At 56.7% G+C, this 22,500-nt stretch overlaps 3 protein-coding genes across 8 annotated transcripts in view; 2 read left to right on the top strand and 1 right to left on the bottom strand.

Moving 5' to 3' along the window:
• Nucleotides 1–712: 712 nt before the first annotated feature.
• On the bottom strand, nucleotides 713–6,730 carry NUDT1 (nudix hydrolase 1). 4 transcript variants are annotated; one of them, XM_006045998.4, is made up of 4 exons: nucleotides 6,463–6,730; nucleotides 4,640–4,805; nucleotides 1,282–1,427; nucleotides 713–1,022 (listed from the first exon to the last, which is right to left on the bottom strand). In XM_006045998.4, the coding sequence occupies exons 2-4, from the start codon at nucleotides 4,789–4,791 to the stop codon at nucleotides 850–852; spliced, it is 471 nt and encodes a 156-aa protein (XP_006046060.2). In that variant the 5' UTR covers nucleotides 4,792–4,805; nucleotides 6,463–6,730; the 3' UTR covers nucleotides 713–849. The 4 variants fall into 4 exon arrangements, with proteins under 4 accessions (XP_006046060.2, XP_025130872.2, XP_006046059.2 ...); XM_025275087.3 differs by lacking the exon at nucleotides 6,463–6,730 and adding an exon at nucleotides 6,186–6,310; XM_006045997.4 differs by lacking the exon at nucleotides 6,463–6,730 and adding an exon at nucleotides 6,162–6,295.
• Nucleotides 6,229–12,497, top strand: MRM2 (mitochondrial rRNA methyltransferase 2). The gene is made up of 3 exons (XM_006045996.4): nucleotides 6,229–6,310; nucleotides 8,270–8,559; nucleotides 11,049–12,497. Exons 1-3 carry the CDS (start codon nucleotides 6,303–6,305, stop codon nucleotides 11,483–11,485), a joined length of 735 nt encoding a protein of 244 aa, XP_006046058.1. The 5' UTR covers nucleotides 6,229–6,302; the 3' UTR covers nucleotides 11,486–12,497.
• Nucleotides 12,498–12,515: 18 nt separating this feature from the next.
• Nucleotides 12,516–22,500, top strand: part of MAD1L1 (mitotic arrest deficient 1 like 1) — a 240,635-nt gene continuing 230,650 nt past the window's right edge. Inside the window, exons 1-4 of one of the 3 annotated variants that reach the window (XM_045164259.1) lie at nucleotides 12,516–13,822; nucleotides 16,405–16,567; nucleotides 19,946–20,086; nucleotides 21,531–21,710. In XM_045164259.1, coding sequence (XP_045020194.1) covers nucleotides 16,418–16,567; nucleotides 19,946–20,086; nucleotides 21,531–21,710 — 471 coding nt within the window. In that variant the 5' untranslated portion in view covers nucleotides 12,516–13,822; nucleotides 16,405–16,417. The remainder of the gene's footprint in view (nucleotides 13,823–16,404; nucleotides 16,568–19,945; nucleotides 20,087–21,530; nucleotides 21,711–22,500) is intronic. The other 2 variants (XM_044935777.2, XM_006046003.4) reach the window with 2 other exon arrangements.

Here is a 22,500-nt window from a genome sequence, read left to right as displayed (position 1 = left end):
GGCTGTGCCTTCAGGCCACGCCCCTGTGGCCAGTGTCGGGCAGACTCAGTGTGACTCAGCCACGGCCTAGTCGCTGGGCGAAGCTGCAGAGGGGGGCCGGGGACGTGGACGGGACGCGGGCCATTGGGCCGTGGACGGGGCTTGGCCGCTGGGGCTCAGGGCGGCCCTGGGTCTGAGGCCTTCTCTCTTGCTTTGTGCGAGTTGGTTTATGTATGAAGCACTTTATGAGGCTGCAGGAATCAATGACCGCCACATCCAATTAACTGGAATTGTTTACAGATGAGCTACATTCTGAGATTTTTATCAGTGAACTTACATAAACAACTATCATTAAACGTATTTATAAAAGCTGCGTCAGGCTGTGAGTCTGTGGGACGGGGATGACCCTCCCGTGGCCCCCAGGGTCTGAAGCCAGGACGGGAGCAGCCTGTCTTGGGGGCGGGAGGGCAGCCAGCTGATGGCAGATGAGATAGGGTGCGAGCCCCGGCACTGACCGCTGCTCAGTCTCCCCTTACCTGGGAGTAGGGGCGGGAGGAGACGGCCCCTGGTGCACCCCGGGACCCCGCACACACCCACGCCGCCTCCCGCGTCAGCCGGCCCCTTGCCTCTGGGCCCGTGTCTCTGCCCATCCCTGTCTGGCGATGCAGGTCATGGCCCGGCACGTCTGGTGGCTTCCCGAGGACACACTGGGCAGGTCACGGTGAGGCCTGGCGGGAATTGTCGAAAAAACTTTATTTGCTTTTCCATCCAGTTGTGCTCCAGACAGACGAGGCCCCAGGGGCGGGGGGCCTGAGGCCAGGGCACGGCCGGGCCGGGGTCTCGGGGTCTGAGGGGCGAGCTGGCTCTGCCCTAGACGGCGTCCACCTCGTGGAGCGTGTAGTCCAGGATGGTGTCCTGCCCCTGGAACCTGAAGTAGCCACGGAACTTCTTCCTCTGAAGCAGCAGCGGGAACCAGTAACTGTCGTCTGGCCACATGTCCCCGAAGGGGATCTGGTCCAGTTGGAACCACTGCGGGCGCATCTCTGCAGGGGACAAAAAAGCAGAGTCACTGACGCCAGCCTGGATCTCAGCCTTATTTTCTGTGAGGGATTCACTGAGTTACTGTGCGAGGAGCTTGGCATCCTTTGTTATTTCATCCAGGGGACTGGACTCCTTATTTTGCAGGAGAGGAGGGAGGCTCAGGCCCTGGTGTGTTTCTGCCCCTGCGCTTGGGGAGGGGCGGGGCCAGGGGCCACCCCAGCCAGCCGTTCACTGCCTGCCTCTCCCGGCCTGGATGCTCACCGTCACTCTCCACGGGCGTGCCCTGGACCCTGTCTGTGCAGAAGACGTGCACGTCCATCAGCTTGGGGTCACCCACGAACTCAAACGTGATCTGGCCCACCTTGTGCAGCGCGTCCACGGTCAGACCGCTCTCTTCCTGCAGCTCCCTGCAGACAGACGGGCAGACAGGAAGCGACAATTAAATCAAGGCGCCCGTGTCCACGCGGAACCAGAGAATGGAGCTGGGCGGACAGAGGAGTGGAGAGTGCACGTGTGTGGCCAAGGGGGCGGGTTTGGGGCTGCTGTTTTGGGGCGCCCAGACGCGCCCCCTGCCCCCAGCTGAGCATCTGGGCGCGCCAAGTGGCAGCCAGCCCTGGCCTGGCCCTACGTGGCTACTCGGTGGTACCGTGGGGCGGGGGGCCCGCACTAGGGCCAGGAGCCCCCACCCACCCGCTCGGCTCCCTGCACCGCTGGGCCCTGAGCCGAAGCCTACCTGCCCAAAGGGTCTCGCTCTGGCCTGCCCTGCTCAGAGCTCCGCATCAGGCCGCAGGCTCCTCGCCTCCTTCCCAGAGGAGGGGAGACACCCCTGCCCTCCCGCAGAGACCAGCCAGCTCTCGAGCCTCCTCTGAACTTGATTGCGGGGGATGGGCTTTGGGCCATCCTTGCTGTGTCCTCCTCCTCAGGACCCCTTTCTCTCCCCGCCCCCGACCTGTGCTGGGAGGAAGGGCCAGGGGGCATCGCCACGTCTGAGCTCACAAGCCAGCTGACTGACAAGGAAGCGAGGGTGCCCCCTAAACACGAGTGCCTGTTTCACACTTCCCCAGGCCACATAGGCAGTTTAGCAAACACACGAGGCCTGGTCACCCAGCAAGAACCCCTGTGAGCACTGGAGTCTTCCCTTCGGGTCTTTCTCCTTCGTGCACCACTTGGAAAACTGCAAACACGGAACCGAATCTGGGACCTGTGCTGCTCAGAACGCTGCGGAGCGACGTTCCACATCTGGAGGGACTCAGCCGGCCTCTCTGCCGCTGGGTACCTGATGCGCATCCTCAGGCACGCCCCCTGCCGCTAGCCCTCCCCCAGCCTGCTGCTCGCCATCCGGGACAGAGCTTTTTGGAGGGTCTGCTGTGGGCTCTGGGGGCCCCACAAGCCCTGCAGCCGTGAAGCTCAGCGCCTGTGTCTCCTGTTAGCGACTCTCACTTCCCCACTGCTCTGAATTTATTTCTGTGGCTGTAAAACCGTTCTAATTATGTCTAACCTTTTAGAGCTGTAGGTTAAAAAAAGGTCTGTTTAAGCTCTGATCTCGGAGTTCTGTTAGGAACACAGTGCATAATTCCTGTGCCCACGACTAGGAGTCAGGGAAAGCACTGTGTCCATCAAACGCGCATTGGGTTAAACGGTTGCCTTTCTGAGCCTGGACTCTGCCCTAGCCTCCCCGTGAAGCCGGGAGAACTGGGTCCACCTGCTGCCTTTCAGTGCGGCCGAGTGACATCCCGAAAGCTGGAATGTATTCACTGCGATGATCAATCAGAATTAGACACGACCTAAAAAAATGAGTGTTTTTGCTTGTGGGGGTGCAAATGGCTCCCCAATTAGACATAAGAGAAGCACTCAGCAGGGCCTCCCCACCTCTGGCAGCAGGCTGGGAGCTCGTTTTTAAAAACGTCACTGACTGATTCACTGTTTTGACTCATTTGGGTTCATCTTCCCCGAGTCCGTGGCGGGCTATGAAGTATCAGTCATCTCCCTGGTGTCAGAGCCAAGGCTCCATTTCAGGCCTGGATAATCAGGCAGCTGAGATGACACTGTTCCAGTTCTGCTAATGTGTCTGATCACATCTCTGGGATGCTCCCCAGACGGCAGGCGGGGAACAGGATGAGTGACACGTTAAACCCCTGGTGGGAGCGGGGCGGTGGGGCGCGACCCTGTGGTCCAGCCCGCTGCGGAGCTTGGGGGCCCGCCTGCTGTTCCTCCTCCAGCCCAGCCTGCGGGAGGTCTCTGAACACCACACTCTGCTACTCACCAGCTCTGGGAACACTGGCCAGGACGGCAGGCCTGCTCCACACCCAGAGCCCGAACCTGGCTGTGAGGTGCCGCCGGTCCCCAAGTGCCAGCAACCCTCCCCCCAGGAGGAGAATGCATCTTCCTTGGGGCTCTGGCGGCCCCCCAAGTGTGTCCTGCACACAAGAAGCCAGAGCCAGCCCCACACGCCACCTGAGTCTGCAGGTGAGTGAGGAGCACACGTTAACCCTGAAGTGGTGCCCACCCGGGACCCCAAGGGGCAGGGCACCAGACACCAAGGCTGCCGAGACCTGCTTGTTAGAGCAGGGCAGCCAGGGGATGGGGTCTGAGGAGCAGCTACACGCGTGTGCAAGGAAAGAAGCCAGAGCCGCCTGGGGGCGGGGGGCTGACAGCAGAGTCGGGTGCACGGCAGTGCGGCCTTGTGGGGCCGGTCTCAGCCTGTGCCTCGGGCATGGGAGCGTGCCACCCGTCCTGCCTCCCATCTGCAGGGGCTCCGCACTCCTTTGTCAGGGGTGTCCTGACACGGGGCAGGATGGAAAGGAGGGGTTGGGCCAGACCGTGTGGGCTCAGTGGATGACACAGGGTGTTGAATCTATCCCCACGAGCCCGAGGGGCAAGAAGGCAGAGGCTAAAGTCCGGAAGGCTGTGTGGTCTCGGGCACTGCTGTGTCTCTGGGCTTCAGTTCTTTCCCACGTGAATGTACTTGGTGTCGAGGAAGAGACTGTGAGTGAAAGGCCCCAGATATGCTTGTCATCAGCTCCCCTGAACCAATGAAGAAGCCGAGTGACTGGCCAGCCCCTTGGCTAGAAAGAGGAAGCTGACTTTTCCACCCAAACCACCACCGCACAGCAGCAAGCCAAGGTGTGCCCAGCCCGGACCATGTGCCAGGCCCTGTTCAGTCCTTACGTCTATTTTCTCACTAAATCCTCACAACAGTCCCAAGAGGTAGTTGTGACGGTGGTTTAGTTGCTAAGTTGTGTTATGACTCTTGTGACCCCATGAACTTGAGCCCGCCAGGCTCCTCTGTCCATGGGATTCTCCAGGCAAGAATATTGGAGTGGGTTGCCATTTCCTTCTCCAGGGAATCTTCCCGACCCAGGGATGGAATTCAGGTCTCCTGTATCGTAGGCAGTCTCCTGCATTGTAGACAGATTCTTTGCTGACTGAGTTACCAGGGAAGCCAAGAGGTAGCAGATACTGCTATTATTCCCACTGTGCAGATGAAGAAACTGAGGCACAAGGACTCAGCCTGTGCTCCAGGTCACGTGGCTCTGGGTGGGCAGGGGTCAGCTCTACAACCTGAACCCTTGTCCCCTGTGGAAGCTGGCTCTGCGGTCGGGCTGGCTCCTCCCCTTACCTCTTGGCCCCATCCTCGATGGTCTCTCCTTCGTGAACTTTGCCCCCGAAGCCGTTCCACCGGCCGGCCCCGAAGCCGCGTTTCTTCATGCCCAGGAGGACTTGCTGCGGCTGCAGCACCAGGACCAGCGTATAAAGCCTTGAGGCGCACATGGTGCCCTTGGGTTCTGTGAGGAAGGCAAGGGGCTGGGTCAGCTTGATTTGGGTGTGGATGGGGTGTGGACAGAAGCATGAGCATTTTGGTGGCCAGGGGCCGGGTGGACTGGAAACATGTGCTGGAGAGCAGGGAGAGGCAGCATCCCAGCTCTGCCCAATGTGGCAGATTTTCTGGGGCAGATGGAGACCTGGCCCCCCTGACCCAGCAGCAGCAGCTCTGGACCCTTTGCCTGCTGGGCTGATGCAGGTCAGGCAATGGCCAGGTCGTCCCTGCCTCTCTCCTTAGCACAGGGCTGTTCTTGCTCCTGCGTCCACCTCTGAGCCCACCTGGCATGAGATGAACCATGCTTTTTACCCAACGGTTCTTGCATCTGGGTTTTGCTCTTGGCCTTTTCATTTTGGGGCCTTCTGGCTATTGGGTTCTGGTTTCTGCCTCTCTGCAGTACCAGACCCCCAGATTCCCAGGAAATGTACGGCTCTGACACTGGAGAGCCCCCAGTAAGGCCTGGCCGGCCTCCCCTGCTATGACAGGTGTTCACATTCTGCTCACAACCATTGCTGCTCCGGGACCTGGTGCTCGGCCTGGAACACCACTCCTGCCCGAATGTGTGTGTGAAAGACCCTGCAGGGGACGTCTGGTCACTGCTGGAGACGTGCTGGAGGTCCAGGACCGTGCTCCCTGTCCATCCATCCTCATCCCGGTCTGGGGCCCACACTGGACGAGATGCAGGATTCGGGACCAGGGATGCTCCAGGGAAGTCACGGTGTCCGAGAACAGGGAGCGAGGCCTGGGTCCCGGTGCTGGCGACAGCTCGTGCATAAATGGGTCTCTGGGTCCAGCCGCTCTTTCACATGCGGTCTTTGTGATGTTGCTGACCTGTTAAGGCGCAAAGCCCGGACTTCCTAAATTAATTAGGAATCTCTGCTGTCCGTTATTAGGCACCGATCATATACTTTCCAAAACGTATCCCACTTAACAGACCCAACAACCCTGTGAGCTGAGACTTGGCTTCTCCGTTTTCCGCCAAGGAAACTGAAGCTCAGAAAAGCTAAAGAAAATCGAACACCAGAGCCAGTGCCGAACCCTCGGTCTACCTGCTGTTGAAATACAGTTGGCCACAGCTCTTGGCACTACGGTCGGGCGGGTCCCCAGAGAGCACACGTGACGTCAGGGGCCAGGCGGCCCGCTTTCTCAGCCGGGTGGCCTCTGAACGGGAACACCGGTCCACTGAGGCCCGTGACTAGGGTTTAGACAACACGCCGTCGAGTGCCAGGCTCGGGCTCCCGTATCTGGCCGTCCGTGAAGGGCCGCAGCTGCCCTTCGGCGGGCCCCAGGCGCATCTGCGGCGGCCGCATCCCCTGCTCACCTGTGCTCTCGCCCCCGGGCTCACCCAGGCCCGGGCACTGCGCGCGCCTTTCGAACCCACGCGCCGCTTCCGGGGGCGTGGCCTCGGGCCGGAAGTGAGGCCGGTACTTCCGGTGGCGGCTGCCGGAGCGGGTCTGCGTCCATGGCGGGGTGAGCGGTGAGGTGGCTGAGGTGGGAGGTCGGTGGGCGCGGCGGCTGGTGCTCAGTGGGAATTAATGGAGCACCTACTGCATGTGTGCGGGAGGCGGAGTGGCCAGACGGCGGCCCCGTTTTTCGGGTCCGGAAAGGGGCTCAGAGCTTACCTCGTCCTGGCCCGGAAAGGGGTCGGCGCAGCCCCGGCGGGGTGACGAGAGCGGACCGTCCGTGCTCGGACCGGCCGGGGCTCCCGAGGAGCGGCGGCGGGGGTGGGGGCAGGAGGGCGCTGCTGGTGGAGGCGTGTCGGCCGCAGAGCGCCGCGGGCCTGAAGCCGCCGTCGGGACACGAGCGCCCCGTGTGGCTGCACCCTGGCCGTGGGCTGGGGCTGGCGGTCCGCGCCCACAGCAGGCGGCCGCGGGGCGCGCGGCTCCTCTCCACCCCCGCGCTGACCGCTGCAGTCAACTCGGCGCCCAGGACGCCGTGCCCGCTTTCTAGGCTCCTCACGCCTTTTCAAGGCAGCAGTTCCCAAGTATTGTCTCCGGATCCTCGTCAACAGTTTTCATGCTGAGGGAACTCTGCCTGGGAGCCATGGGACTAATAATAGTTTTTTGTTTTCTTTTTGTCAGAAGAATGTAGATACTTTGTAGGGTTGTTCTGCGAGTTAAAGAGAGGTGTAGATAACCCATGGCACTCAATAAACTTAAAAGCCCCACTTTCCAAAGAGGCTTGAAAATTGCCCTTCTCAGTTATACACAAGATAAGTTCAATTTTATCAAGAAATGTGACAGGTTGGTCAGACCCTGTGCTGCCTGCCAAAGCGATGGAAGCAAAGGACCTGTCCTGTGTGTGTGTGTGTGTGTGTGTTTAATCTCTTAAATAAAGCCCAATGAAAATTCGTATCCTGTGAGAAAGAATGTTCCTTTCATGAAATTTATCAGTATTTTCAACCAGTATTGGGAAAACTTTGGTTGACACAAAGTGACTACCATTACCCTTTGAGATTGTCTTCTGAAGATAACTTCAGGAGAGAAAAGCATCTTATGACCACAGACGAGAGGCTTGCTGGGTTAGTTTGCTCTGGCTCCTGTAACTAAGCACCCCAGGATGGGCGGCCGAGAGGGCAGAGATTTACTGGCTCAGTGTCTGCAATCTGGAAAACGGAAATCAAGCTGTCAGCAGGATTAGTCTCTGAAGTCTCTCTCCTTGACTTACAGACACTGTCTTCTCCCTGTGTCTTCCTGTGGTCTTTGTCCTGTGTGTGTCTGCGTCTTGATTACTTCTTAATAAAGACACCAGTATTGGATTGGAGAAGGCAGTGGCACCCCACTCCAGTCCTCTCGCCTGGAAAATCCCATGGACGGAGGAGCCTGGTGGGCTGCAGTCCATGGGGTCGCTAGGAGTCGGACACGACTGAGCGACTTCACTTTCACTTTGATGCATTGGAGAAGGAAATGGCAACCCACTCCAGTGTTCTTGCCTGGAGAATCCCAGGGACAGGGGAGCCTGGTGGGCTGCCGTCTCTGGGGTTGCACAGAGTCGGACACGACTGAAGTGACTTAGCAGCAGCAGCAGTATTGGATAGAGCCCACCCATTTACCATTTAAGGTAGTGGTTAAAGAACCTGCCTGCCAGTGCAGGAGACATAAGAAATGCGAGTTCAATCCCTGGGTCGGGAAGATCCCCTGGAGAAGGAAATGACAGCTCACTCCAGTATTCCTGCCTGGAAAACTCCCATGGACAGAGGAGCCTGGTGGGCTACAGTCCACGGGGTCTCAAAAGAGTTGGATGTGACTAAGCGCACATGCAGACTCTGGGGGGATGTGGTTCAGCCCATAACACCTTTCCGGCTGTAGTCTTGTCAAGTTGCCTCTCCCACTTGGGCCATAGTGACCCATCTCTAAAAATGTGTGGGTTGAACCTGGGGCCCCACTGGCCTATGTGATGCCAACCTGCTTGCTCCTTTTTCCTCACCAGGTCCTTGAAACTGGTGTGGGCTTCCCTTCAGCGTCAAAGGTTCCACACCGCTGGAAGTTGCTACAAGAGCCGGACTGGCGCTGAGCACCTGTGGCTGACGCGGCACTTGAGGGACCCGTTTGTGAAAGCTGCGAAGGTGGAAAGTTACCGATGTCGAAGCGCCTTCAAGCTCCTGGAAATGAACGAGAGGCACCAGATCCTACGGCCTGGCCTCCGGGTGTTAGACTGTGGGGCTGCCCCTGGCGCGTGGAGCCAGGTGGCCGTGCAGAGAGTCAACGCTGCGGGCACAGGTGGGGCCTCCCGACCACTGTGGTCTAGACGCAGGCCAGCTGCCCTTCAGGGCACACAGAGCAGCGCAGGCGCTCTGTGAAAGCACGCGCTTCTGCGTGCTTGTTTAGTAGGAGTGATGCAAACCCAACACGGACATTTTCAAAATGAAGGGGGAGTGAAGGTGAAAGACGCCTGCGACCACACCACAGAAGTGCCTAGGCTGACACGGCCTGTGTCCTAGGCCTGTGCTGCTGATGCGCGGCCTCAGCAACGCACTCAGATGGCCGTCTGTAAGTCAGGTTTCTTTCCTCAGCAAAGAAATCACTCTGTGATTTCCTCCCTTGACATCCTCCCTTGGCAGGACAGCTGAATCAACCTGGGGTTTCCTGGAGTTGCTCCTGGGGCTGCCCAGGGAGCCCTCCTGGCTCTGGACACTCCACTTTGGCCCAACTCAAGGGACTTAGTGCTTATCTCTTATGTGTCTGGGAGTTTTAACTAAGATCATAGATATAAAAAAGTTGCCTCTGACTAATAGATCAACCGACTACCCATACAAGGTAGAAAATGACACCATCCATTTAAACAGCTGCATACTATCCCAGATACTGGTTATACTGTTGGTATTTAGCCAGTTTCCTCATCATGGGCATCAAGATCGCCTTTGAGTCTTGTAGGTGAGCAGTGCTAAGGTAACAATCCGGTAAGGATTGTTACTTGCATTTCCTACTGTAACTTCTGAGGGTACCACCTGCTCTGGCAGGTCACAGAGATCTCTCCCATACACCTTAGAATGGTGTGTGTGCCCATCTTCCTGATGAGAAAATTGAGATCTACAGGAGTTTTAGTGACCTGCTGAACCAGGCATGCCACTCCCTGGGTTTTGTCTTCAGTCTCTTTAATCTGGGTAGCATGCCTCAAGGGGGTTTAGAACAGTTTAAAAACATGTCTTACAAGCTCAGTAAATGTTTATCATTCAAATGAATGAATTATTTTCCCGCCACTGAGTCTACCCACAGACTTCCTAACGACTGATTTTAGAGGTTCTTTAATGGCACCCCACTCCAGTACTCTTGCCTGGAAAATCCCATGGACGGAGGAGCCTGGTAGGCTGCAGTCCATGGGGTCGCTAGGAGTCGGACACAACTGAGCGACTTCACTTTCACTTTTCACTTTCATGCATTGGAGAAGGAAATGGCAGCCCACTCCAGTGTTCTTGCCTGGAGAATCCCAGGGACGGGGGAGCCTGGTGGGCTGCCGTCTCCGGGGTCGCACAGAGTCGGACACGACTGAAGCGACTTAGCAGCAGCAGCAGCCCCCCTAATTGCTCTTCAGGAGAAGCAGGAAAACAGCTAAGTTTAACCTGTAGGAAGAGGTGGGAGAAGCAGAGACTGTGTACATAAAATGGCTTGGGTTCTTTTAGTCCCAAAAGAAGTTGCAAAAATGCAACCAAAGCCATTTGCTTTTAGAAGGCACTTCCCGGGGCCACAGTACATGGGACGTTAAAGGAACGAGCACTGGTGTGCAAAGTGGGAGGAGAGCTGTCCCACTCTCCAGGGCTGAAAGCAGCGAGTTTCCGCCTTTGAAAAATGAGGCGCCCTGCAGAATAGCTGGATTTCTCATCTTCAGATAAAGATCAAATACCTGCCCCTCACCCGCAGAGCAGCCTTTTTACTAGGCAGAGCGAGCTCTGAGTCTGTGACTGTTCCTTGGATCCACCCTGGTGTGTAGGGAGTGGTGCTGGGAGGGGCTGGGAGGTGGAGGCCAGGGCAGCAGCCTTGCAGCAGGAAACCCCCTTTCAGGTGAAGCGAGACTGACATCTTTCTGCTTCACAGCTGGTGTCACTCGGACATGGGCAGGGTATCACTTTTTTACCTTATTTAGCAGCTGTCCACTTATCCTGTTTCTTGACTTGTTTCTAATAGTTTCTACATTGAAAGAAACTGGATTAAACTGCAGAATGGATTTGTTGATTTAATCCAGAGGCACTTTATATAATAATGTGTCCTCTATTTTAGTTTATCAAAGACTCCTCAGAGATAAGAACCCTTTTAACAGAGAGCAAGGCTCGGGGAGTGAAATGGAGTCAGAGGTGGAGCGTCAAGGCCAGGGTGTGGCCCCAGGTCTGCCTGTCCCCTGGGACAGTCAGGTTGCCTCTCCCAGCCTCAGTTTCCTCAGATGTAGAGGGAAGACCACCACTCCCCGCCCACCACATGTTTTTCTAGGAGGAAAACTCTGTGTCCCCATTTTTGCACATTAGTTCTTTTTTCAGTCCTGACTTTTACACACACACATATATATATATATTATTTTTTTTTCTTTAGTCTGTGCCGTGCGGGATCTTATTCCCCAACTAGGGATCGAATCTGTGCCCCCTGCATTTGAAGCACGCACTTAACCACCGGACTGCTGGAGAAAGTCCCCTTTATCTGTTTTATTATTTTGTTACATTTACTTTGTGGGATGATTTCGGGATGTCAGTGAGTAAGTACCTTCACCATTTCTTCCTTAGACCCCAGTGCTCCTGTTGGCTTTGTGCTTGGGGTAGATCTTCTCCACATATTCCCCCTGGAAGGAGCAACGTTTCTATGCCCTGCTGATGTGACTGACCCTAGAACCTTCCGGAAAATCCAAGAGCTGCTTCCTGGTGGGAGAGCAGATGTGATCCTGAGTGACATGGCACCCAACGCCACGGGGATCCGCAGCCTCGACCACGACAGGCTCATTAGCTTGTGCTTGTCCCTTCTGGACATGGTTCCACATGTCCTGCACCCCAGGGGGACATTCCTTTGTAAAACCTGGGCTGGAAGTCAGAGCCATCGGTTACAGAAGAGACTGACTGAGGAATTCCAGAACACAAGGACTGTAAAGCCCGAGGCCAGCAGGAAAGAATCATCAGAGGTGTACCTCCTGGCCACACAGTACCGAGGGAAGCCAGGAGGTCTGTGAAGGACTGAGCGCTTGTTCTCCTGTTTCTGGCTCTTCACTGCAGATGTAGCTTGAGCTCTGTCCTGAAGTGTGGCCGGGGAGATCTGAGCTGGATCTAGGATGCAGCAGGCAGGACAGATGGGGGACCTTTTTTTAAGACAAAACTATATTCATTGTTCACAATATATGACGATATATGATTTAAAAAATCGCTATAATACGATTTGTGAAGAGGAGTTACCATGAGAAAGAGACAAAGATAAAAGGATGAAAAGACTGGGATGCATAAAAACACTGAGGCAGAGAAACACACAGACACCTTTATGGAATTTTCTCACCATGGTTAGTATGTTACGGAGGAACTGGCTTCCACCGTCGCCGCAAAACGACCAGGTTTCCAGGTGTTATTTTGGGTATACAGTGTAATGTAGAAAAATCTGAACCTTCAGTCTGGGGATTTGTTTCCATCTCTGTGGTGAATGATCCGGAAATACTTCAAGCAGTGAGAGCTCCTTAGGGAAGACATTTGGTATGAATTATGGAAGGGGGGCAGACAGTGTGAAACTAGAAATGTTTCTATAACACGCCAGGCTCCAGAGACTTAAAGGTAATAACCAAAGCAAGCAGACACATGGTGTGTTTATTTCCTTTTACTCTCTTCCAGGAACTCAAGGTTATAAAACAGCATAGGGTGTAATATTTTCTGGAATTTCCATACTTTAAAAAAAAATTGATTTCTTTGAAACCATTTTCTGGAGGAGTGGTCATCCCTTAAGAGTGTATTGACTGTAATGATGATTAAGTCTTGCCTATTGAAAACAAACACACAACCTAAAGAGCTGGGAGTTATTTTTATTTGGCAGATAAAACTGGGGACTTAAGCCTGGGACATAGTATCTCAGGTAACTCAGGGACTGCCCCGAAGAGGTAGAGGAGGAGCTGGAGTATATAGGAATTTTTGGAACAAAGACCACGTACTTGGAACATCAAAAGATTTCTGGTTAATAAACAAAAGACTAGATGTCTCCAAGAATTCCGTGCTTTCCTGTGTGTGGAAAGACACAGGAGTCTTAGGCTCACTGAAATCGTTCCTTTGGTGCGACCTCAGCTACCTGGGCCCAGTGTCCTGCGCTTTCTCACCCTGAGTCTCCTCAGGGTTCACTGTCGGGGTTGGACGTGGGGTGGCGGCAGCTGCAGAGTCTGATGATTTCGTGGCTGGCATTACATTTTGGGGGTTCCCTGGTGGCTCAGACCGTAAAGAATCTGCCTGCCATGCAGGAGACCCATGTTCAGTCCCTGGGTTGGGAAGATTCCCCGGAGAAGGGGATGGCTACTCACTCCAGTATTCTTGCCTGGAGAATCCCATGGACAGAGGAACATGGCCCACTACAGCCGTGGGGTCAGAGTGAGACGACTGAGCAACTGACCTGTTTTCACCCTGAGCTCATCCTCATGAGTGGCTGATGGCTGCAGCATTCTTTATTTACTGATATGGCAGGCAGCATTTTTAGTTCACACATCCCAAGGATGGCTGGGGGAAGAAACGGGGTCTAAGGGTAGTCCAGATCCCCGAAGTAGTCTGCGGGCCAGCCTTATAAAATTTTTTTTATCCTATTTTCACTGCCCCGTGTCCTACCTCACCACCACATTCTTTGCCTCTGCATCCTTTTTCCTCTGGCGACACAAATTCATGGTTTACTCTCTGGAAGTTCGGTGCAGACCCTCCGGCGCTTCGCCGGGTTTGTGGAGGAGGAAGAAGGGACTTGAGAGACCCGTTAGTAGACGCAGGCTGCAGAGATTGCAGGAAGGGCCTGCTGGCTGTGGGCTGACCCCCCCCTGCCCTTGCTCCCTGGAGAACGGGACCCAGACGACGGCTCCGCACCCCAACAGCTCTCAGGGCGCTAGGAAGATAGCTTAGTCGCATGGTATTTCCTGTTTTTCTTTTTTTTAGAGAAAAGTAAAAACGCATTCATTAATTCAAGCAAACACCGCAGTGGCAAAAGCTGCGGACTAGTCACGACTGCAAGGAAGTTTGGCCCCAGGAGGCCACCGTTGGGCGGTGCTATTCCACGGAATACAGTGCGAGACAGCCGTCCAGTGGAAGCTTGGCCTGCGGCGGACAGGGGCACCAAGGGAGTCCCGCGGGCCGGCCTTTGGCTCCGAGCGTTCTCCGAGCCGCGGCATCCCGGGCGTGGGACGGAGACGCAGCCCCTGTCAGAGCGCCGACCCGCCGTTTCACGGCCAGTCCTGCCCAGATCTCGCGAGAGCGCGAGCGCACGTCTCGCGATACGCGGGCTCGGTAATAGAGGGAGATCTGAGCCGCGGCGGCGACGGCTGCAAGCAGGCTGAGGCGCTGAGGTGACCGGCCAGGGTCCCGGGCGGGGGCCTGGCTGAGCCGGGGGCGGGTACCCAGCAGAGCCGGCGGGAGTCGGGCAGTGAAGAGGCTGGGGCCGCCCGCCGGGCCTCCTCCGGGGGCTGTGAGCCGGCGCCCCTCGGCGTGCCCGCTTCCTTCTCTGAGACCCGGGCCGCCGGGCTTTTACCGGCGCACCCAGTGTGTCCGCCCGGGCCGCCTCTGCTCTCCGTGCTCTGTCCTCTGAGCCTGGGCGTCCAGAGCGGGGCCCCGCAAGACTTCCTCTCTGAGAGGAGCTGGAAAGGGCCGGGGCGGAGGCGGCCTCGGAGGAGATGGGCTTCAGCGAGCCCCCCCGCCCCCCGGCCCGAGACGGCGCGGTGCAGACGGAGGGGCTCTTCCTCGGTTGCTCGCGGGTTGACTGCACTGTCGCCCGCGCCTCTGCAACCTCAGCGGCCAGCGTGGGGTGCCACTACTTCATTTCCCACCCGGGGAGCCCGGTGGGAAGATGGGAAGCGCCTTGCCCAGAGTCGCACTCCTGGCAGGCAGTGGGGCGGGCACTTGGATTTCCTCTCTCGTGTCAGTTGGGAGAAAGCAGGTGGAGGAGCGGTGAACGCAGCAGACCAGCGAAAGTGCCCCGGGGCGCTGTGAAGTGGTGCTGCGGGTGCTGAGGAGCCTTGTAATGTCTGTGGGTTCCCTCAGGACGTGGAGGGCACTAGAGAGTCAGAGTGCTCTGCACTCCAGCTCAGGGTTCCATCCAGAGCAGCTGACATCCAGTGGTGAGGCTCCTGGATACAGAGGATGGCATTTGAGCTGCCACCTTTCCCCTTGCCTTACGGAGCGGCTTAGTTCCAGGCAGGTGAAAATGCGTGTGTTCTGTCCATTCTTGCGTATAAGGTGCATCAGCTCTTACAGGGGATGCTGTCTTGAGAAGAGGGTGTATTGGCTAAATTTCCCATCACGGGACGAAAAGTATTAGTTCAGTTCAGTCGCTCAGTCGTGTCTGACTCTTTGCAACCCATGGACTGCAGCACGCCAGGCCTCCCTGTCCATCACCAACTCTGGGAAAGTGTTATGGCCCCGGTCAAACGGAGTGATTTGCCTTCTGGAGCAGAGTGCTGCCGCCTGGCTCCACGTGGGCCCTGTCTCTCTGCCAGGCTCACAGCACTCGAGTGCTCTTCCCTGGTCTCTCTGCCAGTTCATTTTCCATTTGTCTGAAGGAGAGGTAGGGAGAACAGCTGTGTTGTGCAAGAGTGGAAAGGACAGCCTCCAGAAAACAAGGGCTCTGCGTGTACAAGACCAGTTGTTTAGTTGCTAAGTCATGTCTGATTCTGCGACTCCATGGACTAGAGCCCACCAGGCTCCTCTGTCCATGGGATTTCCCATGCAAGAATACTGGAGTGGGTTGCTATTCCCTCCACCAGGGGATCTTCCTCACCCAGGGGTCAAATTTGGGTCTGCTGCAATGGCAGGTGGGTTCTTTACCTCTGATCCACCAGGGAATCCCAGTGCACAAGGTCAAGGTTCTTGTTAAATGGGAAATTCAGAATCAAACCAAGTTTCTTCACTTTTTTGGAGGTGGGGAGCAGGTTGAGGGCAGGTGTTTTCCATCTGATACTTAGGGGTCATCAGTGAGAGCTGGCTGCTTGCCTCAGAGGAACACGGTATGCACCTGGAGGACTCCACCCCTTTTGGCTGTTCAGTGTGCTGGGACACGTGCCCCCTTTCTGACTGGTAGGCTGCCTGGTGCAAGGCTGGGATTAGCACCCCTGTGGGGATGGGGGTTCTTCCCTGCTGCTTGTCCTCGGCCTTCAACCTTGGCCTGTGGAGCACGGTCGACCTTAGAGCCAGACAGACCCACGTTCCCATCTCAGTTCTGTAACTGGAAGCCTCACCCCTAAGATAATATTCAAGAAGACCTGATTCATCTGCCCATTCTGAGGATTGCGATGCCGTATGTGAACTTACAAGCAGAGTGACAGTTTAACTTTGTGGCAATAGCTGTGCCATCTGCGTTTGGAGCCTTCTCTTGGGCCCTGTAATCCTCCCAGCCTTGAGAAGTGGGGCCCTCAGTTCTCAGATGAGGAGATGGGCCCCAGAGGCCTTGGTGCTTACTAAATGCCAGGCACCTTCCTCCGTGGTACCTGGCTGAAAGTGGCAGAGATGTCGTTGTTCACCTGTGAGTAGCATTGCGGTGGTTGGCATCCTTACTGCCGCTGCTGGGTGCTTTGTTTCCGGTTCCTGGAAGCTAGGCCTTTTGTGAGTGCGTATGTGGGCAGTGTGCCACCTGACGGCTGAACACCACATCTCTGGAGCCATCTGTCTGTCCTGCTGGTCTGCAGGTCAGCACTTTGATGGTCAGCAGCCTGGTGGCATATTGTCTTTTTATGCCTCCACTTCCTCTCTGAGAAACTGGAGGTACAGGCTCTCAGTTAACTCCGAAGAATGTGGTTACAGATGCTGGAATATTTTAAGGGTTCTGAGAGAGCAGTAGCGGAGTGGGGCTGCCCAGAGGTTCTCTCTGACCGGGCAGCTGGCAGTGGCGATGGCGCATCAGACGGCTCCCTGTGACCCTTCCCTTGTTTTCTTCCAGAAGGGAAGTAATCATGGAAGACCTGGGGGAGAACACCACCGTCCTGTCCACCCTGAGGTCTTTGAACAACTTCATCTCTCAGCGAGTGGAGGGAGGATCTGGACTGGATGTTTCCACCTCTGCTCAAGGTTCTCTGCAGATGCAGTACCAGCAGAGCATGCAGGTGAGCGGCGTGTGTTGGGGTGGGGGCCTTCAGGTGCAGACGCCTGCCCTTAGGCGCGACTGGATCAGGTTCTAGATGGCTCAGGTGAGCGATGTGTGTTGGGGTAGGGGCCTCTATGGACAGACACCTGTCCTTAGGTAGGACTGGACCAGGTTCTGTGTAGTTGAGGCAGGTCAGCATTTTCTCCGCCTGGAGGCCGGATGGCCATCTTTCGCATCTCCAACATGGATATTCATAGTTTTGGAGGAGAGCTAGAAGTCATGGTCTGGCCCTGAGATGTCCTGACTCAAAAGCCTGAGATAACAGCAGCACAGAGTGGGCCTGGTGTTTAGCATTGCACTCACACTGTGAGCTCACAGACGCTAGAGCTGGGATTGGAAAGCCAGCTCATTTAATTGAGGAATAAAAGCCTAAACTGCCCGGGACTGTGGCCACTGGAATGGTGCAGCCAGCTGCTGGCTTCCTCGATGGTGTGACACATAGGAGGGCTGTGTTGTCAGGATAGGTTCTTGGTCAGCCAGGCAGGAAGGGCAGGGCAGTGAGGGAAGCCTGGGCAGGAGATGGTCTCAGGATAGGGAGGCCATTTGCACAGCTTGCCTTCGGTCTGCCACGGGGTCATCTTCACACTTGCGCTTTGGTTATCGTCTCATCTCACTTTATTTCAGGTGCTCGGCAGCGCTCACTGCACATGGCTGTAAAGGCTCGGGTCTCCTGAAGGACTTTAGGTTCTGGTGTGCCGTGGGGTCAGTGCTCGTTGGGGCAGGGATCGTGGGGTCCACACAGGGAGGGAGTGTGGTGTCGAGCCTTGGCCTGGCCCCTGCCCCTCCGTAGGGGCTGCATCAGGCGGCCCCTGGCTGCTTGGCTTGAGTCCCTTCTCCGGCCCATGTTGGCCGTGCTGCTGCCGCCTCTCTGCCGGTGACCTGCCCTGGGGCCCTGTGTCAGACGAGCCAGGAGTTTCTGTTGCTCTGGGAGCCCTGATGAGCCCGTGTCTGGTGTGGCACAACAGGCTGTGTGTGTATGCGTTCACTGGCTGGACAGTTGAATTACTTACTGTGCGTGTGTTGGTGAGCTAAGTTGCTCACTGCCCCTTTTTGGCATGGACTGTTCTTTATTCTGAAATTAGGTCATTTATATTTGTTTTTGGTGTTAAAACACCTTTTTTGAAATAGTAGTGGAAATAGATTGTAGTTTTTTTTTTTTCCCTTGGTCTTTGCTCACTGGCAGAATATGAAGTTGGCAACTTTGGTTTAAAACAGTGTTATAACTTTGTTGATGCAGCTCTCTGGGAACTTTTGGCCTGTTGGAACTAGAGTCTGGGATTTCCAAGGTCCCAGTTCCCACTCAGCTCTGACCTGAACGGCTTCCCCAGGTGGGAGGTCAGTAAATGAGAACTGTAGCCAGCTTGAGCTGATTAGAGCCATGGGGCGCAGGACCTGCCTGGGAGCCCTGACCCCAGACGTGTCCTGTCTCAGGAGTGTCAGCGGTCCTTCTCTTCCCGCCCGCCTGGCAGTGAGGGGAACAGAGCGGCTGCAGGTCTGGGAGTCTGGAAACGGAGCAGGTCTTGTCCGCTAGTCCCCGCCTGGCTTCATTGTAACGTTCTCTTTCTGTGCTGTGTGTCACTCACTGTCAGCTTAAACATAAAAATAGGACTTTCCTTCAAATACTTTTTCTGTCACTGCTCCAGGAGGGTGTGGCCAGCGGATCTGTGTCTCTGGGACCCCTGTGTGGCACCTTCACACCTGGGGCCGGGGTCCCGCCATCCTCTGAAGAAGCTGGGCCTTAGCGTCAGACTCAGAGTGAGACAAGAAGACTGAGTTTGATGGAGGGTTGCGTAGGGGACTCTCAATTGTCAGCAGGTGGGAACTGAAATGAGAGACTACATCACAGGGAAAAGAAAGGGTGGCTTTAGCTCCCGAAGGACGCTGGGGAAGGATGGGAAAAATGTCTTCTCTCCACCCGGGATTTCACACCTGTGGCGTGACTGACATTTTGGGGCGTAACTTTTTGTTTACAGGACTTTCCTCTGCCTTGTGGGATGTTTAGCAACATCCGTGGTCTCTCCCCCAGGTGCCGGGAGCAAACGCAGACTGCCGCCCCTCCTTGGGGTGAGCAGCAGTGTCTCCAGACGTGGCCATGTGTCCCTGGTTAGGATGAGACACGTGCTTCTTGAACTTTAACGTGCCTATGAACCTGAAGATACTTTAAAAGGAAGATTCTGATTTGGTATCGGCGGCGTGGCCTAAGATTCTGTGTTTCTGTTAGGTGCCCCGGAGATGCCGTGTTGCCAGACTGCAGGCCAGTCTTAGAATGGGTGGGCTCCAGCCCACCTGAAGACAAGGCCCCGGCAGCCGGTGCTTCTGTGGTGCTGTTGGCTGTGTCTCCTGAGGCCCCTCAGAGCTTCCATCCCCCCTTATTCTGTGAGAGGAAGACTTCTGATGGACCCCAAACTGCCAGGCCCTGGCAGCCTCTCCCACTGAATCAAACACTAAGTAGGAGTTGAGGCCACGGTGTTCTGCAGTTAGACTGAATAGTTCCAAGCAGCTGACCTTAAGGTGGGAGAGTACCTGGGTGGGCCTGACCCAGTCAGCTGAATGTTTTAAATCTGGGTCCAGAGATCAGACAGAAGTCAGAGAGGCAGGCAGGAAAAGGGTTCCCCGCGTGTGAGATTCTCGCTTGTCAGCTTTGGGGTGGAAAGGCCCTTGTGGCAGGGCGTGTGGATAGCCTCTGGGTCTGCCAGCCAACAGGAAGCAGGAGGGGGCTCCTGAGTCAGGGAGAGCACAGCTGCCGATCATGTGGGCTGCAGCCTGTGGATCGTGTTCCTTGGGCGGGGAGGCCGGCCGTGTGTGCCCAGCCGTCTGCTCCACGGAGCTGGTGGCCAGTTTATGGGCCCGTTCCCTGGGTGGGGAGGCCGGCCGTGTGTGCCCAGCCGTCTGCTCCATGGACCTGGTGGCCAGTTTATGGGCCTGTTCCCTGGGGGGGAGGCCGGCCGTGTGTGCCCAGCCGTCTGCTCCACGGAGCTGGTGGCCAATTTATGGGCCTGTTCCCTGGGAGGGAGGCCGGCCGTGTGTGCCCAGCCGTCTGCTCCACGGAGCTGGTGGCCAGTTTATGGGCCCGAGCTGCTGCGTGGGCGGTAGTTTGTTAAACAGCACAGAAGACGGCACATGCCACCTGAGAATGCGCCTCCCTCTCCTGTCCCTTACCGCCTCCCTTGCTGCTCCCGGCTCCCACCTGGGGGCTGGTGCTCCCCCTTCCTCAGGGCTGAGTGAGGGCCTTGTGGGGAGCAGGGGCTCAGTGAGGAAGTGGCGAGTGAGCCCCTCGCCTCACTCGATTGAGACAGCTGCTGAGGATCTGTCTTTCCTTTGCATGGGACCTGGTCAGTTGGAGGAGCGAGCAGAGCAGATCCGGTCTAAGTCTCACCTCATCCAGGTGGAGCGGGAGAAGATGCAGATGGAGCTGAGTCACAAGAGGGCTCGCGTGGAGCTGGAGCGGGCGGCCAGCACCAGCGCCAGGAACTACGAGGTGGGTTCAGGTGGGTGTGCTCCAGGCCTGGCCGGTCATGGGAAGTAAGAGCCCCCCGGCCAGAGCCCAGGCGCCCTGCCTTCCTGGCCCCCCGAGGCTGCGGGTTGGCTCTCGGGTGTGTCCTGGGTCCCCAGAGAAGGCAACACGAGGGGCTGGCTGCCGAGCCTCTGTGCCTGAGGAGGTGCTGGTGGGTGTTCTCCGCTGGACGCCTGGCTGCCCTCTCTGCTAGAATTGGGATACAGGTCTGGCAGGAGTGCCAGGTGGCCTGAGGCTGGCAGGAGAGTCACCAGCTTGCATAGGAGCCTGAAGCCCAGCCCAGACCTGGTCGCCAGGCCTCAGGGGCTGCCTTGTGGTGGCCTTGGCCTGCCCCACCCGCACCCCGTTACCCAGAGGGGATGCTAGGTTTTCACTCAGTGCATAAACCCCACGCTTTCCTCGCTGTGATAACAGCACTTCCCCAGGGTTTTCAGTAAGCGCGAGCACGGGCCAGCACCCACCCTCTGGGAGGCACGGGGCCAGAGGCTTTCTGGTCCAATGCTCTGCCTGAATCTTGGCGGCATTTCCAAGGTCTGGGGACCTGCCTGGACTGTCGGGGGTGCAGCCTGAGTAGCGGTGCCCGTCCTGCCCTGTGACGTGCTGATTGGGTCCTGCACAGCCACCGCCCCTGGCTCCTGTGTTATGGCAGGTCCCCTGGCTTCAGGGTCTCCCCGTTGTCGTCTGGGTGGGAGCTTCTGCGGCTTAGCTTCCTGAGGTCAGAGGTCAGCAGAGCGTCGGGCTCCATGTAACCAGGACTTGGTTCCTTTGCCCCTGGGACTCTGGCTCCCACTTTGTGGCCCCCCTAGCTTCTTGGGGTAACGGTAACCTCAGTGGCCGACACTGGAACCTTTGGACCTGTGGGGATCATTTGAATGAGGAGTCTGAGTTCTGTGTTTGCCTTTCAGGGCAAGCTACACGGCCTGGTGGGAACCAGTGCAGGGTGGCTCTGAAGCTTTGTAGGAGCTGAGGCCCAGGGTCAAGTGTTCCTATCTGTGGGCTCCTGTCCATGCCACCTGTCGCTGCCTGGCCACCCGCTCTCTGGGGGCAGCTGGCTGGTCGTGATGGCAGCCTGTGTGTGATCAGGAAGCTGCTGGGTCCCAAGCTCAGAGGCTTCTTCCCAGGGTGGAGTCTGAGGGAGATCTCTGTGCTCCATCCCCTCCCATGAGCAGTGGTCAGTGACGGGTGGTGCGTGCCACGTGCCCTGCCGGGGGGCCACTGCGAAACGTGCCTGTGTGCTGCGGGGTCGTGCGCTCGCCTCGGAGGGGGTCCCGGCTCCAGCCCTGGGGCAGCTGTGGACTTGACGACCGGCCTCTTGGCGGCTCTGCTCTGGGTCTCAGTCCTGCCCTGAGGGTGGAGCTGGGGGCCTGCCTGCGCAGACTCTCCTCACCAGGCCCATCCTTCTTGGCAGCGCGAGGTGGACCGCAACCAGGAGCTCCTGACGCGCATTCGGCAGCTTCAGGAGCGGGAGGCGGAGGTGCAGGAGAAGATGAAGGAGCAGCTGGAGCGGCACAGGCTGTGCCAGCAGAGCCTGGACGCGGCCGGCAGGAAGCTGCGGGAGAAGGAGGATGGCCTGGCCGAGGCCGGGGAGGTGAGGAGCCGCGGCGGAGGCGCTGCTTCTCGGGAAGGGTGGACGCAGTCCCACCCCCAGCCCGTAGCTGCAGGCTAGTGTCCCTGGTTGATTCTGCTCCACCTGCATTTTTTACAGGGGTGTGATCATAGCAAAATACTAATTTTCCATTTTGTGGTTTTCAGTTAATAAGTTGAATGCTTTTTTAGTCTTTGTAATTATGATTTTTGGTGGTTGATTAATCCATTTTCAGTCACCTTCAAGGGTTCTTTTTATGCACACATCTTGGTGTGGACACACACGGGGCGCACAGCGCCTTCTTGTTTCTGTCGAATGATTGTATTTGGACAAGCCCCCAGGGTTTTGTGGGGTAGTGTTACAGGATCACCAGTTCCAGGACTCTGTGGCTTTTGCTACCAGTTGTCGTGCTCTGCTAGGAAACGTGGAGGATTCCGCTTTCACTGTAGCCTTCCCTGTTACGGATGGAAATACTTGTGGTTCCCGCCCCTCCCCAGAAGATGTAAGTAGGTGCCTCTGGATTTCCATGTCTTTGATTATTAGCATCTGAGAATCTCTGTGGAGCCAGACATGGATGAACTGTGGTCCTGTCTCCACCAGCTGAAGGCTGGATGCATTTTAGAAACTGGGCCCGAGCGTTGCTGCTGGTGCAGGTGGGAATGCTGACCTTTCCTGTCCCTTCCGTGAGCTGCTCCAGGTCACAGGTGCCATGAGGAAATGGAGGAGACGCTGCCGGGGGGGCCTGGGGGTCACTGGTGTTTTGTCTCCGTGTAGTTTTCTCTCCCTGATAGAT

This window comes from Bubalus bubalis, chromosome 24, assembly GCF_019923935.1.
Source record: "Bubalus bubalis isolate 160015118507 breed Murrah chromosome 24, NDDB_SH_1, whole genome shotgun sequence".
Taxonomy (NCBI): Eukaryota; Metazoa; Chordata; class Mammalia; order Artiodactyla; family Bovidae; genus Bubalus; species Bubalus bubalis.
Note: the sequence above shows the minus strand (reverse complement) of the source record. Positions and strands in the feature narration are given on the sequence as shown.

Excerpts from the sequence above, each read along its gene's own strand:
- MRM2 (XM_006045996.4), top strand. Across the intron at positions 8,560-11,048 it reads AGTCAACGCTGCGGGCACAG|ACCCCAGTGCTCCTGTTGGC; the intron begins GTGGGGCCTCCC and ends TTTCTTCCTTAG.
- NUDT1 (XM_006045998.4), bottom strand. The coding sequence starts at position 4,791 with ATGTGCGCCTCAAGGCTTTATACGCTGGTCCTGGTGCTGCAGCCGCAG. Across the intron at positions 1,428-4,639 it reads ATCGAGGATGGGGCCAAGAG|GGAGCTGCAGGAAGAGAGCG; the intron begins GTAAGGGGAGGA and ends GTCTGTCTGCAG. Across the intron at positions 1,023-1,281 it reads CACGCCCGTGGAGAGTGACG|AGATGCGCCCGCAGTGGTTC; the intron begins GTGAGCATCCAG and ends TGTCCCCTGCAG.